The 15,881-nt window shown below is 42.9% G+C and overlaps 1 protein-coding gene across 4 annotated transcripts in view; it reads right to left on the bottom strand.

The window, feature by feature from the left end:
- Window positions 1-3,204: 3,204 nt before the first annotated feature.
- The window catches only part of DCC (DCC netrin 1 receptor), a 573,034-nt gene continuing 560,357 nt past the window's right edge, over window positions 3,205-15,881 (bottom strand). For all 4 annotated transcript variants that reach the window (XM_030005494.1, XM_041121032.1, XM_030005495.1 and 1 more), the window contains exons 28-29: window positions 5,833-5,975; window positions 3,205-3,910 (exon numbers count right to left, since the gene is read on the bottom strand). In XM_030005494.1, the coding sequence (XP_029861354.1) occupies window positions 3,821-3,910; window positions 5,833-5,975 (233 nt within the window). In that variant the 3' untranslated portion in view covers window positions 3,205-3,820. The remainder of the gene's footprint in view (window positions 3,911-5,832; window positions 5,976-15,881) is intronic.

Genomic DNA, 15,881 nt, shown 5'->3' with positions numbered 1-15,881 from the left:
CAAAGCAAAGAACAGCCACTTTGCGGCAGAATCTTGCTGCAGCATCCCACACGTGATGTCCCAAGCCGCACGGGAGCCTCGTGGCTGTGATTTCCTTCGCTACCAGTGCAAAGCTGCCAGAGCGTACTGGGACGCGCGTTGCCGCTGGCGGTGGGCTGGGTGCCGCGGGGCGAGCACGGACCAACCCTTGAAGCATTTGCAAACCTGTTGGGAAACTCTGGAGTGGGCAATCCTGCTCGGAGCTACGTGACTATCTCTGTGCTTCTCCAATTTCTGGCTGCCTTTTAGTGGGGAATTACCAGTTCCCTAACGTGAGGGTGCACAAGCAGCCAGACCAGTATAGGGGATATGATGGTCCTCGCTCCCCGAGAAGTGACACCACAAACCCTACGGCAAAATTTTGGCAGTATCGCTGTCCGGCCCCAAATTGTGACATAATCAGGTCATACGCAAGAACAAGCAGATTATCCTCCCCCTTCCAAAAATTTAACAGCTTCTCAAAGTGACTGAACCTCCTCCCCAGAAGTGAACATCTAAGCAGTCCACGGACAAAGACACTGAGCTAGGGAGTGCTCAGCCTATTGAACCATTGATATTGCTCCATCTTTAGGTCTTGGAGCAAAAAAAAAAAAAAAAAAAAAAAAAAAAGGGGGGGGGGGGAAGAAAAAATAAGAACTATATCCTTCTTTGGCTGCTGGGTTTTTTTCTACCTGTTTATGGCAGCCCTGTTGTATTGATTAGCTCATGATCTTCCACGGTAACATCAAGCTTCACAAGCTCGTCATGCGTTGGCAGATTTCTCATTACATTTTTCTGGGAGTGTCCGTGGCTGAGATAGTCACAGGCTATACATACTCTGGCAGTTGAGGAATTTGTCAGAATCCAAAGAAATTCTCAGCCAAGCTCACTGCAAATAAATAGAGCATCAGCAAAACATAATGTGGAAGTTTTGTGCTAAAACGTTTGAGTTTTGCAAGTTATGTAGTTCACACATAAGGTGAAATTTTAAAAGAAATGCCTGCTTACTAATTTGTTAGGTATTGTACTAAAATCATCCTCAAATGAGGGTTGGGAATGTCTCAAAGGCTCCTTAGGACAACGACACCCAAATTTAGTGTCATGTGGCTCAGGGGAGGTGAAGGGTACAGCTGAAGGAAAATTTAAAAAAAAAACCCAACACAACCCCAAAAACTCATTGTTTATAGGGAATAATTGAGTTTTACTGACGTATGCTGAACTTACTTAAATTGAAGCAGAAGTTTGTTACTAATTTGTTTAGAAAGGGGGTGGGAAGCGGCTGCGTCTTGCTCGGGCTGAGCCGATAGAGTTGTTCCTTCCCGCGGACAGAGCACACGAGGACTTGTTTTGGCGCAGACCTTGGCCTTGCTCTTCAAGTGTTATTGATTTAAATGGGCTGAGCCTGGAAATAGATACGCTTCAAACGGCAGAAGAAAGGCAGCTCTGCTCATGGGAGGGCCAGATCAATTTGCAGACTTTCGGGGGCTTAGCGTTTTAAGTCGAAGAGAGACGCCTGAACAAAACCAAGAGGCTGATCAATACCAAACCGTTTGCCTGGACACTACGACGCCTGTGTCCGAACCAGACAAAATCCAACTTGCAAACCTCTTTGTGGCTCCTCTTATTTTAGGCAATTTGGGATTGTTATAGACTTGGTCCTGGGTTAGTATTCTGTGACTAAAAAGGTGCAATGCTGCTCCGTAAAGTCCTGGGGGCAGTTTCGGTTCCCAGCTATCCTGCTGCAAATCCGGGGTAAGAGATATTTCATAAATGATAAGTGAGAGACAGATTTGACCTTATGTTTCTATTTCAACAATGTCAATCTCTGCAAATATGGACGGGGAGCTATTCAAAAGCTGCATTAAGCCTTCTTTTTTTCCAGTTAAAATGGAGACAGTGATTTTATAGGGTCTAACAGCTGAGCTGGGTTTTCATCAGGAAAGATTTGTGCGTTTTATATTTAGTAGAGGTTTTTGGTTACAAGTCTTTCAGAACTGGAAAGCTCAGCCTCCCATGCAAACAAGATTTCCTCACTCTTGAGAAATATTTCATTAAAATCTTAGTAAATTGAATAACAAGGCATTTTTAAAGGAGCATTTTCACAAACACACTAGAGTTCCTAATGAAGCATTTTAATTCCTCCTTGACATCTGATTTCCTTTCCAGCACGGGGCCGTAGAAAATAATCTGAATTATTACTTCTGTTGCAGTGCCATTTTACTCAAAATATTTTATTCGGAGATTCACATATAATTACCCACCTAATAAAAGGAGCTATTAGGTTGTAAAGATCCTATCCTTTCCATGCTCTTTTAAAATTATGACCCACTCAAGCTTGAAATCAAAGGCAGAGCTGAATGGAATAATTCATCTGAAACTCTCTTATTGGGTTTTGCAGCCTCCTAACTGATAAATATGCAAATTAGTTCCCTTTTGGTGATTCAGCTGCATAAACAGGGATTAACGCTGAATGCAGCTGAAAATTTAGCAATAAAATGTATGCACACAAAATTTAGTCAATTCAACCCGTTATCATTGTCAATAAACACTGTAATGCGCAGCTAAAGCACTAGGACAAGGAGAGGGAATCCCTAAAGATGGTTCACGGTGTCCTGCCACTCAACCAGGAAACATTACGCTTGCAGAAAAGCCCTCCTAATTAATTTATCAGTTATTTACCGTTCTCTGTGGTTCTTCCCCCAGGCTCGCGTCCTGCCCGTGGGAAGCACCCAGCGCCTGCCACCCCTTTGCCCTCCTCATCCTCTGCCCATCGTCATCCCAGGTGGACAGGTCCTCGGATCGGAGCCATCCCGGGGGATGCGGGGTGGATGGGAAAGGCTCGGAGAAACTTCAGCTCCGTTCTTCTCTCTGCTCCGACTCGCGGTGGCCCCACCAGCACTTCCCAAGGTCATCACAGGGCAGGCTGGCACAAGGGCCACCCATACGCAGACATGTTTTATTATGAGCTTCAGCACGTAATGACTGCGTGTCAGAGAAGATTGCATATTATGTCCTCTTTTTGCAAGTGTACACTGGCTGGCTGGCAGCAGGCCACCAATGCAGACTTTTCTTTTTTTTTTTTCCTTTACATTCCTGGTTCTCTGTTTGCCATACATAAAACATTAACTACGAGAGGATTTACAAACGCTTGCTAAAATGGCTGAATTTTACAGCGACTCGCTAATCCCCACCACTTGTGTGAGATGAGTGACAGAGACGACAAAAGAAATTAGTAATTTGTCTTTTCATTTTGTGCTGTTGCGAAAACTTCCAAATTTTTGGCGTGGTGGTGTGATTATTTGCTATGGGTGTTTTTGTAGTCATTAATTACGTACTTAAAAAAAAACCCAAACGAGTGACCTACAACACTGTCTCATTAACGGCATGGTCTATGTTTAAAAACATACTTGCATGAGGTAAGACTAGATCTATACAAAGAGCTACAAACCTCTACGGAGTAAAACATGAGTTAGTCATGACAACTTGAGCTCTACGAAGACTAGTAGATCAAAATGAGCAATCTGGTGGCATCAGCTACGACTCCGCAGCGATGACGTCATTCGCTTTGCCACGCTTCCATCACTTTAGATGCCAGATCCACAGTTCTGTAACATTTCCACTATTATTCTTTCCTTTTTCTTCTTCTTATCATTCCTTTTAGGACTTTGCAGGAATCTTCCTTGCGCTGAAGGAGTGGGACCGGGAACAAGATGATTTTATGGGGTGGTGTACGTGGGTGGTATGCTGTGAAATCCTGGTATGCTGCAATGCTCCGGGATAATTATCGCTTCATCAAGAGCTGTTAGAAGGCTGAGCCTGTGATAGCATTGAGTTGCTTCATTAGCCCCTCCAAACTGGCCATCTGTTCGCTCAGATCATCCTGCTCATAAACCTGCGAGTGAACAAACACACACAGATAAGCGGGCAGTGGGATGGGAACCAACCCCGCGCCCCCCCCCGGCACAGAGCCCGGGATCTTCACCGGGACATCTTCCCCACGTGGTCCTCAGGGACCTGGAGCATTCAAAGGTGGGCTGACGCTTACAGGCTGGATAGCAAAGCCTCTCTGGGCTTAACATGGAAGCTGAAAACCAGGAGTGACCATGCTGGAGCAACGTTAAATGTTAACGACCCTTCCCTGAGCCCCCATTTCCCCAGCTCCCTCCCATGCGTCCATGCTTGGGGCGACTATGAAAACATCGCTCAGCAGCCAACAGAGACGTCAAACGGTCGTCTAAACACGTCGTCTCCTAGGGCAGGCTGTGACGGTTCGTCCAGCAATTAGCTGAACTTCTCAGCCATCGCTGGTGGTTGGGAATTTCTACCATGGCCTTTAGCGGGAGCAGAGGAGTGGGAACAGTTTCCAGAAGCGCCTAAGTGAGCTGGAGGAAAGCCACCCTTTGGGGTATGGTCAACTGAGAATCTGCAGCAAAACCTAAAATTACCAGCACTGCATCTACTCTTGGGAACCACTGAACTCAAAAATTGCCAAGGCAAGAGCAAGAGGAGTGATCCTCTGCTTTCAGACACTGAGAGGGAGCTCAAACATTAGTTCTTTATGTGGGTTTTACTCAGTAAAAGATCTGACAGTGCTGTATAAATCCTGCAGTCCCCAAGGTGGGTTGGAGCAGGCAGCTTAAAAGAGCACCTGCAGAGTCAAGCTTAAAAAAATAATCCCCAAATTCTAGCCTTTCTCCCCAGATTCTGACCGCCCGATGAGCTTGTTGCCTGTATTGTTATTGCCTAGAACTGCCCTCACACTTGTGGAGCTTGAGCAGTGTCTCTCCTGAGATCGAAATCATGCTGCTGTGATGAAAAAAGGTATTGAGAGCTGAAATTGCATTTTGTATTACCAAATGTCCTGTGTTAAATTACTCCTTACGCCAGCAATTTTACCATGGAGGCCATTTTCCTTCCCATCCCCATTCCAGTAGGAGATTCCACATCCCTTACATCATCCTGCATCCCCTTTTCCCAGCAAAATGTGAGAAACCTTCTGTGACTATATGTGGAAGTATATTTTTATGCCATTGATAGTGACAAGCAGGAATCAAACGCTGTTGTCCTGCATTAATCAGGCAGCAGACCCAAACCCTCCACATGTTATGTCTAAAGCAAATCTTTTGTCTTTCCCTTCAGTCAGGTTGAAAATGTAAAAGGATTCACTAATGAAATGTTGGACAAATCACCGCTATAGTGCCTAGCAAAAAATTCTCCTGTGCAAGTAGATGAAAAGAGGTGATAAACAATATGTATTTAATGTATTTCTTTTTTTCCTTATTCTTTTTCTTTTGCACTGTTTCATCTTCTGGCTCACGTGAGACCTTTCTCTAAGAGAGTCTTAATAGGAGTGAAAAGATTATTCTAATTTCACCACCTTTTCAGTTTCACTTATCTACTCCTTCAATGTTATTTTTCTCACCATTATCTGGTATTACTATATACTCATTTTTCCAGCCAAAATTATTTTCTTCCCTTATCGCACTTCTCACCCCCTCTTTCTCTTCTCCCGATAACTCAGGGCACTCAGGAGAGGCTGTGCGAGTTGTCCCGTGGATAATATTAACGCAGAATTTAAGCACTCGCTTCTCCCCTGTATCACACACGCCAAAGTCCATTAAAGCCAACAGAAAAGTTTTACCGGCTGCCAGAACTTTCTACTAGCTTTCTAACAGCTATCAGCTGCAGCGTAATACCTCGGGTAAGGAGGGACAGATCGTTATCTAAAAATTAATGTGCAGATTGGGGCTTAGAGAATATAACTGGATGGTGATGAGCCTTGCAAGAAGGCTGGCTCTGAAAGATGGTTCTTACGTTTGCGGAGTCCTCCGTCTGCTTGTGGCCCTCTTCTGCGACCTCCGGGGCCGTGGGCACCGAGACGGGCAGCAGAGGTGACCTGGCTTTTCCTGCCAAGCCAAGGGATGCTGTTTTAACCTGAGCCTTGGGGAGGTTAGGCCCTGGAAAAAGAAACAAAAGTCACACTGAGAACCTGTAGGTATGAAAAAGGGGATCGCGGTGAAATTTGGGGGTTAGAGGCAAAACGCGGCTGGTTTTACCATGCTGCTTGCGTTTTCGGTTGTAAACTTATAGGCTCCTTCCCAGACAGACTTACGGTATTTCTTCCAGGAGGAGCACCAGAGCCAGCACAAACGCTTTCTAAAAACTCTTCAACTACATTTCAGACACCGCAGGTCTGAAGCCCGCTGCTGTGCCCAGCAGAACCCACGTCCGAGGCTCCCGCAGAAGAGCCCAAAGCTACCTCTGCCATCGGGCGAGACTGCAGCAGGTTTGCCATTTTCTGTTGACATCACTTTTTGATGAAGCATGCTCTTTTGCAAAACCAAAAGTTTTCACACGGAAGCTTCAGTTTTCCTGGGAAAAATACCTACAAACCAGAAGATAATGAAAACCTGGGCTCCGTGGCCTCTGCCTGTCAGAGAACTGTCAGTTTGATGTTGTGTTTGAAGGAGAAAGTGAGACCGAAGAGCAGAGAGCAGTGGTCAGGCTGGGGGAATGGCAGTTCATTTCCACAGTTCTCCTCTATTTTTGTTTCAAGTCCCTCAAGCTGACAGCAGCCCTCCAGGTGGGTCACTGAATGAGCTAAAATAAAAATTGTATTTCAACTTTCTCCAAAGAAAAAAAAAAAAGTTCTGACTTTCTATCCCAGCTTGGAAGGAGGGAAAAAAAAAAACCAAAACACAAACACATTTATTTTTTTGACAGAAAGGGATTCCCTTTTTGAAGCAGCTCTGCTGAAACTCCTCCTGGCACTGCTCTGAGCCACGGTACTGCTGCTTGGCAAAAGAGGTGTCAGCTGCAGCATGGTTTGAAGCGCTGCCCTTTAAAGATGCATCAACTGACATGTCTCGGTTGGACATTTCTAAAGGAAATTAAAAATTCTTTGTCTCATTTAATGATTTAAAACATCAAAGAATAAAACCTTTGTCCTGGACAATCTGCCTCCACTCAGCACAAGGTGCCTGGCTCTGTGCAAGACTGCTGGAGACACAAGGGCTGTCAGTTGAAATAGAGGCACACAAGACATTGATTTTAAGTACATGGGAATAGTTTTAAAATTAAAGTTGCCATACAAAGCCAAACTGAGAACATGTATCATCTCATGCATCATAGATTCAAGGCCAAAAATGGCGATGGCAATTTCAAGCTTGCTTGCTGCCAGAGTAATCCTGCTCCCCCTGAAGCTACGGCTTAAACATCCCTATGACCTGCGTAAGGTCAAACTCATTCCAGTGAGCACTTTGGCACTTCTTTCAGCCACCTAGGTCCCCAAAATTTATTCTTCCCACTTTTTCTCTATTGACATTAACCCACTTTGATGCCTAGTTGTGCCTTAAGGCAAGTTTCGTGTTCGTGTCTTTAAATATGCAATCTCCAGGCTGACACTTGCTTGGCAGGAGGCATCACGTACTAGGGACTGTCAAATCCCCCCAGCCAGCCCCACCAGGTAACAGCAGATCCCCTCTGGCACAGGGGATCACTTTGGAGTCTCACAGGGCAGGTTTCCATCTCCCGTGAGACCTGGGCACAGTTTTTATTCTGCTCATTTAACTCCCACTGAAATCAAGAAGACGAATCATAAACAAATAGCTTTTTTCTCTATATTTCCTCCACTATGACCTTCAGCAAGTTCTCTGCCTTTTTTTCTATTAAGAAAATGTGTACTATAATAATGATAGTAACAACAGCCATCGCTTTAGTAGCTGATCGTGCTTATTAGGAGTATTAAGAGGCATCAGCATCAGTAAGTCAAGTGGGTTATTGGCCATTGCACCAGAATTGGACCCAGAAAAGAGAAAAACAGGTCGAGACACTCAAGCCATAAAATGTGCACAGAGGAAAGGGTGTCCCTGGGACGAGCAGCAGGACAGGTTTGTACGCGGATGCCTGCGGCTCTGGAGCCGAGACGCAGGGACCAGGAGCGTGGGAGATGTCTCCATCCACAAGGGATGCACAGAGGCTCGCTCCAAAATCCACGTCTCGGATCAGAAAGCCACCCAGTTTCCATGCAAAACCAAACCGTCTTTTCACGGCTCTTAAGTTTAACCACCCATTTGTTTTCTTCATTGCTAGATTCCCACCTGATTACCTCTCTTTTCTTACAGCTCGAGAAAGCAATGCTCCTGAGCTGGGAGAATACCTCCGGCGCAGGGAGGCAGGCAGCTGCTGCAGCTGGAGCAGCTGCGGCTCTCGCTCCCCAAACCCCAGCAAATCACTGCGGTCATGACAGCTCTCTGTATCCTTCCAGAGTTCCAGCAAGTAGCCAGGAGACAAGAGTTGCAGATTAATTTTCCTGTGTTTCAAAGAACGGTGCTTACATTTTTAATTAGTTTAAGGCAGAGAAAACACAATGGAGCAGAAGAGAGAACAAAATCCCTCCCGAAATCGAGTTGCCAACAGCGTGTTCATTAAAAGTAAGTTCCAGTAAAGAGCTGCAAGATGGGGGCAGAGAGGGAGAGACTCACAAACACCCCCTCTGTAAGGCTGAGAATTGCAGATAACTCCCGTTTAGCTGAAGCTATGAAAGTGTGAAAGCTCAATACAAGCTAAAAGAGATTGCCACAAAGATACCCTCACTCTTCCAGCTCCAGTTTAATAGCTAAAAGACTTCTTTAATAACTGGGCCTTCAGACTTCCCTGTATCTCAGAGTAAGAGTAGAAGATACAGCAATCCCCAAAGATTCAATCTTCTAAGCGCTGCACATTCAAATCAGTTTTTTAAAAAAGGAAATGTTTTTCACTTCCATTTCTTAATACAAAAGCTTATTTCCAAAGAAGAGTGTGTGTGCGCGTGTGTGTGTGAACAATCACACACTGACACTCAAAACGTGCACCCAGCAGTTACACACTGAGAAACGCAAGAGCCTGAATCTAAAAAATAAAGCGAAAAAGGTACCGTCACAGGCAAATTAACTCTAAGCTGCGTGGCGCACAGACTGTAGCCCCTCAACATTTTTTTCCCCCAGTGCTTTGCAAACACCTGCAGTGCTCAGCAGAGAAGTAAACTGCAGCTATGGCCCCTGCAGCTGGCAGCTGCGGCGGTATTTCTATTCCGGTAGCGCTCGCGTGCCCTGCTAGAGAGAGATTTATCCCATTCCTGTTACAGGGAATCTGGACTGCGTCCTGGGATATCACTGGGACGTGAAGAATAAATAATAAGATATAGCCACCACAGAAAATTGCATCCGTGCCTAGATAATGGACCCAAACAGGCTTTTTTTTTATACAAGTGGCTTCACATCGCAACTTGTTTGGTTTTCATGGGCTGGTGGAGAAGTAAATATTTGATGTGGTGGTGAGGAGCTCATGTGAAATGCAGAGTATGTTGTTATTGTAATCCTCTAAATCCCGTGGTAAAAATCATGTTTCTCATATGTAACTCATTAATTGTAGTAATTGGACTTAAAGACCCACTTTTCTGCACAAAGACAGATGTTCCCTCCTGGATATTGTTAATGAGAAGCCATAATGATGATTAGTAAGTTCAGTTTGTGCATCTTTTTGCCCTTTAGCTAACAAAAGCAACAGGCAAATTGTAACGCTCATAACTAAAATGAAGCTGAGAAAATTTTCCTTATACGTAGCTGCATCTTTCAAGTTCTTCAGCAAATGTTTTACGGCAGTGACCGTTTTCCAAGGTAAAGCCTGTAATACGTAATTAGTACAACAGTTGAGCCCTCTTCCCCCGAAGGCCATTAAAAAGACCAAGCAGGCCTCTCAAAGAGAATTCTGGACGCAGAAGGTTGACATGCTAAGTAAACTAATTTATGCAAATGAGTAGCTAATTAAATTAAAATCGCTTTGGTTTCTAATGTTCTCCAACTCAGTGGGACTCTCACAAGTAAAAAAAAGGAAGCCTTGGATCTGAGGCCGCAAGAGGCAGGAGATGACAATACCGATCAGGTGTAACTCTGAGCAGCCCCAGCACGGATTTACTGTTTAAAAGTTTCATTTTCTCAGTAGGGTTACTAAACACTTCACTGGCTCATTAGTTAGGTAATGTATAGGTACCAGGTGCAAATCCCAGCTACCGCCGCCTCTCCGAGGGCCCCACTGAACTCCCTGCAGTATCATCCTTGGTATTTCGGGAGCATTGCACATCAGTGTGATCCTGAGTCAAGCCAAAAAGAAGCAGTTTTCTATACGCATTCGTGCGTATCAGGCCATAGGTTATCATGATGAACACCAAGTAAAACCGATATAGCATCCATCCTCTTGATAGCAATACTTTGGGAGAGCTACTTGGCATTATTTTATTTTGAGATACGTCAAATGGGACATGAGATGATGTACTCAGCCAGGTGAGAACAACTCATTTCAGGGAGAGGGCTCAGGGTTTCTGCTGTTTGCGTTGCAGCGTTTCCAAAGGCCAGTTCCCAGCTGCAGGGAGGACAGCAAGCTGGAAACTCAGACAGTGTCAAAAAATGCTATGTTCTCACTCGATGGATCTGGGGTCTGTTTCCAACGTGAAGACCAAAAATTCTTGCGTGGTTCATATGTTACAGGCATTCTGGGTGACGATGCAAAACAGTGACATGGAAAAAAAAGAGTTAAGGTGGAGAAAATGGAGATAAAATGCAAAAATTGAAAGGAGCTAGTTTATGGCGAGACAGCAAGAAATCATGCTCAATGGAGAACACTGGAGTAGAAGGCAGCTACCAGTGGAGTTCCTCAAGATCTCAATATAGGACCGATTCTTACTATTTTGATACATACTATAGGCATGTGATTATGAAATCTATTACTAGCAAAAGCTTGGAAATACAGCTGGAGCTGGAGTAACACAAAGAGAACTGCAGGGACCTTTCTGCCTACCTGCTGCTGCTTATGCAAACTTTCAGACCTTCACAGTGAAGAGGCTAGACCGTGTATCACGTCCCTTCAGCTGAATTCCGCATCGCTTCAGCTGTTTGAAAGCGAGGGATGAGCCTCTACTGGTTCTTTCATCTCCCTTGATCATTTACAGAAAGAAGCACCTTCCAAAGTCTGCAGAAAGGTTGGATGAATTCTCTTTCAGAAGATCCTCTCTCTCTCTCTCCTTTGGCTGCACAGTGAGCTTATGTGACTGGCACAGAGCAGACACCTATTCATCAGAAGCCTAAAATTAGCTAGGAACGAGTCATATCTCTGAGAAGAAAGAACAGGAAGTTTTGCCATAAATTCTGCTGGGTCTAACAGAAGGAAATGAGGGAAGAGAAAAGCTTGCACACTTCTGATTTCAAGCCTACAAGCGGGTATGTGCCTCAGAGAAGTCAACTACAATCTTCGGATGTACGAGGGAAGCAATTTTCGGCAGAAGCAAGGCAACAGCAATGCTGTTTTACAAAGCGTTGGGAAGATCCTATCTGGAAAGCTCCGTACAAGCCTGAGAACTTGCACGCAGGAAAAAATGAATTGTACAAAGAGAGGTTTACTAACTGGCAGTGACAAAGAGGAAGAGTCTATATGCTAACCTATATATGGAACAGAAAATGCAATGGAATCAGTTTTGCCTGCAAATCCTGGGCTTCTCAGAAAGACTGCAGTAATCTGGTTTCACTAGGTGGTAATGCAAAATTCAAAGGCAATGAGAGTCTTTCCATTAACCTCAGTGAGATGTGGATCAAGCTCGCAATGCCAACACGTTCTTCTCAGAGATCACCAACAGCTGCGCTTAGGAAGGACATACCTAGGCTAAAACATCAGATAGTGACCACAATTATAGAGAGGACACCTAGCATTTAAAAAAAAACGTTCATCTTCATAATATTCTGCTCTTGGTAAACACGTACAACCATCATCAAACACAATGTCTGACAGCAGACACGACACTGGAGAAACTCTGAAAAGAGGATTTTGCAGTAAGATGCATTGTGTTGTATATGGGCTACTGGTTCCAGTTTTTACACTGCAGTCATTTTAGTCTATTGATTACAGAGTTGGACAAAATGCTCGGTTCAATATTTGGTTAATCTAAAGCTGATTTTTTTGTTGTTAGTTTAGGATTTTCAAGAAAGCAAAAAATACTTTGGATCAGGCAAGGTATGTATAGGCATGTCTCATAAAACCGATTTGGAAACTTAAATAGAAAATTTCCAAACTGGGGATACAGACATATTCTTACATCCAATAGCCCAACAGCCAGGGCACACATCAAAGATGTGAAGGGGATCTGCAGCTGAAGATCACCTGGTCTGAAGGTGCAGATGAAAATTGATCCATCTACTGGGGTGCAAACAAGCCTTTGTTTTCATAAGAACTGAGAGGATTTTTGGAGGATGAGTCCTGTATAATGAGACTATAAAAGTCAAAATAAGCTGCAGAAATCAGAAGGTAATGTCAGACTTGTAACTAAATGAGGATAATCTTTTCTGGCCCTGCATCTCACACCCCTTCCATGGCTTTTTCTAACCAACAGAACAAAAGACAAAACCTGTGTCGTTAGCTAGAGCTGCCTCTAGTAATGAAGATCTGCAGGCACGGAGGAATCTGCAGGGATGCTCCCACAGAAATATGTCATAGCTCGCAAAACTGAAAGCAATCAATCTGGGAAATTAAAGTTATTGAAGAATATTGTCTGTCCCAGATGCTTCTGACAATAAGGAGACTGGCAGCCTGAACTTCAGGGGTGGGGAAGGAGAGCTGTGTAGCAATGCAAAGCCGGATGTTTTCCCTATTAAGTAATCAGAGCTGGTGGGGTATATGGCTTATCTTGCAGGGTGAAGAGGTAATTTTCTTATCAAAGTACAACAGAAAATCACAAAAGGATCAAATGCCACTTACAGGTTATTTGATATTTCCACCAGTAAAAACAGTGTCAGTTTAAATGACTTAAAAGTTGAAACATAAAGATGAGAATAACATGTAGAAGTGAGCTTACTTGTAGCTCCATGGCTGGATATTCCTGTTTAAGTAAGACACTGCCTCACAGGGGAACACAATATGTAACTAAACGAAAAATATTATTTGAAGACTCATCTGTTTTACATTACAGGTGGGAAAAAATATTTTTCATCAAGAAATTGAGTTTCTAAAATTGATTTTTGAAGTGATAATCAACAGAGGCTTGGCTCATTCCACAAGGGAAATTGTTCTAGAAAGAGGCAAAGTTTAATTTAGAAATATTTGATAGTAGGAGAAATAAAGTAAAAAGACAAATAAAACACAAAAGAGAAAGAGGTCATTTAATCACTCTCCAGAATACGGTACCAAGCAAGTACTGGGACTGCCTATTGGGGAGGCTTTTGAAATAGCACTGATGAACTTCACACATTTTTACGTGCTATGGCTTCAAAATAGGTATAGAAACAGTGATTTTGGAAAGCACACTTCAAGACAAAAGCAACACAGACTGCTCAAATACGTGGAAATATGAGAGAGATTTGGTCTCTGTCTTCTCAGCTGCTCTTCATGTTTTTAATCTATTTGCTGGAAATACTATGTGGGATAAACAACTGTTACGGCAAAAGTGACTCGTTGGCTGCAACTGCTCAGTGACAACACACACAGTCCCAAATTAACATGGAGAATTGTACACGCAGTGGAAAAAGTTTCACTTCTCTGCTTATGAAACACAGGAAGATAGAATGGCCCATCATTAAATCTTTCTACGGATTTACAGTATAATTACCCAGATAATTTTTTTTTAATTATTTGACTGCTGCTTTGTATTGAAATAGATCATTTATATCAAAGGGGAATTAGCTCATTTATTCAGGCAAGCACCTAAATCCACACTTCACTTTACACCTTCCAGTAGTCCCAAAGATTTTAATGAAACAACTCAGGTGTCTCAAGTTATCTGCATGCTAATTAAACTTCACTGGACTGGGGCCAGATTTCTCTAATAGATAGGACTGACCCTTTCACGACACTTCTGTGCCAATATATCTCCCAGGTGAATGGAGAAAGCTTGTTTTCATAAAAAGAAATGTGGAAGAAAACAACATTTCAAAATTGAAGGGGGGGACAGATGAAGGCTTATGAAATAAAAGAATAACTTTCCTTTGATTCTGGGAGTTACTAGTGCAAAAAGCTAAGATTTCAGAATAAAAGGTTCAAGAATGAATCAATCCCATATTTTCAGTGAATTTATAGACCTTGCTTACTGTAGACTACGATGAAGAGAAGTCCATAACCTCATTTACACTCATCATTAAAATAAGAAAAAAACCCCCTACGCCAGAAAGATTTTTATACCCTATTAACAAAAGAGCTCTTAGTTGCCTTTAAATTCAATGACTGAATTCAAATTAGAAGCAATAGGTTTTCCTTTGTGTTTTATATTGGCAGAGGGATTTTTTTATTGTGAATGGTAAATTTAAAAAAAAAAAAACAAAACAAAACTGAGAATTTGGTCGTATAGCTAATTAATTAGAGCTAATTGATTGTTCAGAATAAATGCACTCACAAATTAAATCCCCAGTTTGCATGACAGGGGATTAAACACTCTAAAAAATGGATAGCAATTAAATGCATAAATCTAGCACCAGAGAGTTCCAAGTTCATGTCTCCAAAATTTGCCTAATTTCCAGCCAAAAGTTTTATTCTTGGAATTTCCATCACTTCACCTGAGATCCAATATTCAAGACATTTGTGTAACAAGTGATTTTACCAACGCTCCTGTGAGGAGCAGTCTATTTTCAGCACGACTGAAAATTCTTTCTATATTCTTTCTATATTCACTCTTCTAAGGATCACAGTAATTTCAGCATCTACTGAGGCCCCAAACCCTTGCTATTTGAGATTATTATGGCCCAGGAGTCACTGCTTAATACCCATACACCCTTTTTTCCTCTTGATTTCATCCCTTATTTATTTGACCGTTAGCTCCTGGGTTTAACACTGGCTTTGCAAACCTTCACTCTTATCTTGTTTTTCTCGTTCTTTTCTTACAATAGCTATAGAAAGAAAAAAAAAGCAGCATAAAACCAACCTCGTGGAGCTCATTTTCTTATCAGGCTTTCTTATCCCGTTTGGTAATGAAAACAGTGCGTGGGTCAGCCTGGATATGGGAAGGATTTGTACTAATGTCCAGGCAATATCCAGCTGCTGCTTTTTACACAGGGATGGTTACTGCCAGGATTCTTCACCTCACTCTTCACTTTTACTCCCCAAACATTGAAAATACAAGGGGTTTTTGTCCAAAGAGGCAAATAAATAAATCTTGAACAGTTCATCTGCAGTGCAACCCTTTCCCTGCACTCCCAGCCCACAGCCACTTCGGGGCATACCTTACAGCTTGGCAGGAGGAAGGAAAATCAGGCTCAATTTTGCTGTACAATAAAGTGGGTTTTAGCTCTTGAGGTATCACTGAGTGATTCCAGGAAGCCCGAGAAGATGACAATTTGGATTTCCAGCTACACTTTTTTTGGTGGAGTAGCAATAGAAAAAATGCAGCGTTTTTACAATCTCACAAAAGATACAGGAGCCTGAAAAGGCTGAAGTTTTCGAACTGTGACACAATATAAAAACCACCACTTCACAGGCGGTATTTTCTATCGCCTTACACTTGCTTCTGCAGAAGAAAAATGACCTCCTAATTCAGGTTCATTTAAAGTGCAGCTGATCATCAAGACCTAAAAGGAATTTTCATTTGTGAGGGTACAAAAAAAAATCTTTCCTGTCCATTTGTGGAATTTATGTCAGATCTATAATGCAATAAGCTCAACACTCCATCAAACATTTTCTATTTAACCTGAAAGGGGACTAAGTCAAATCACTTATATGCCTATGTGTATGATTTGCAAAGAGGAGCAAGTGCAGCCACAGTGGGGACTGGAAATATCACGGAGTGATTCTTACGCCTTCAGAATAAGTATTAGGAACCACAAGTGCTCGATCACAAAGCAGTGATGAAAAGGTGA

This window comes from Aquila chrysaetos, chromosome Z (genome assembly GCF_900496995.4).
Source record: "Aquila chrysaetos chrysaetos chromosome Z, bAquChr1.4, whole genome shotgun sequence".
In the NCBI taxonomy this organism is placed as follows: domain Eukaryota; kingdom Metazoa; phylum Chordata; class Aves; order Accipitriformes; family Accipitridae; genus Aquila; species Aquila chrysaetos.
The sequence above is the reverse complement of the archived record's forward strand: the minus strand, read 5'-3'. Positions and strand labels throughout refer to the sequence as shown.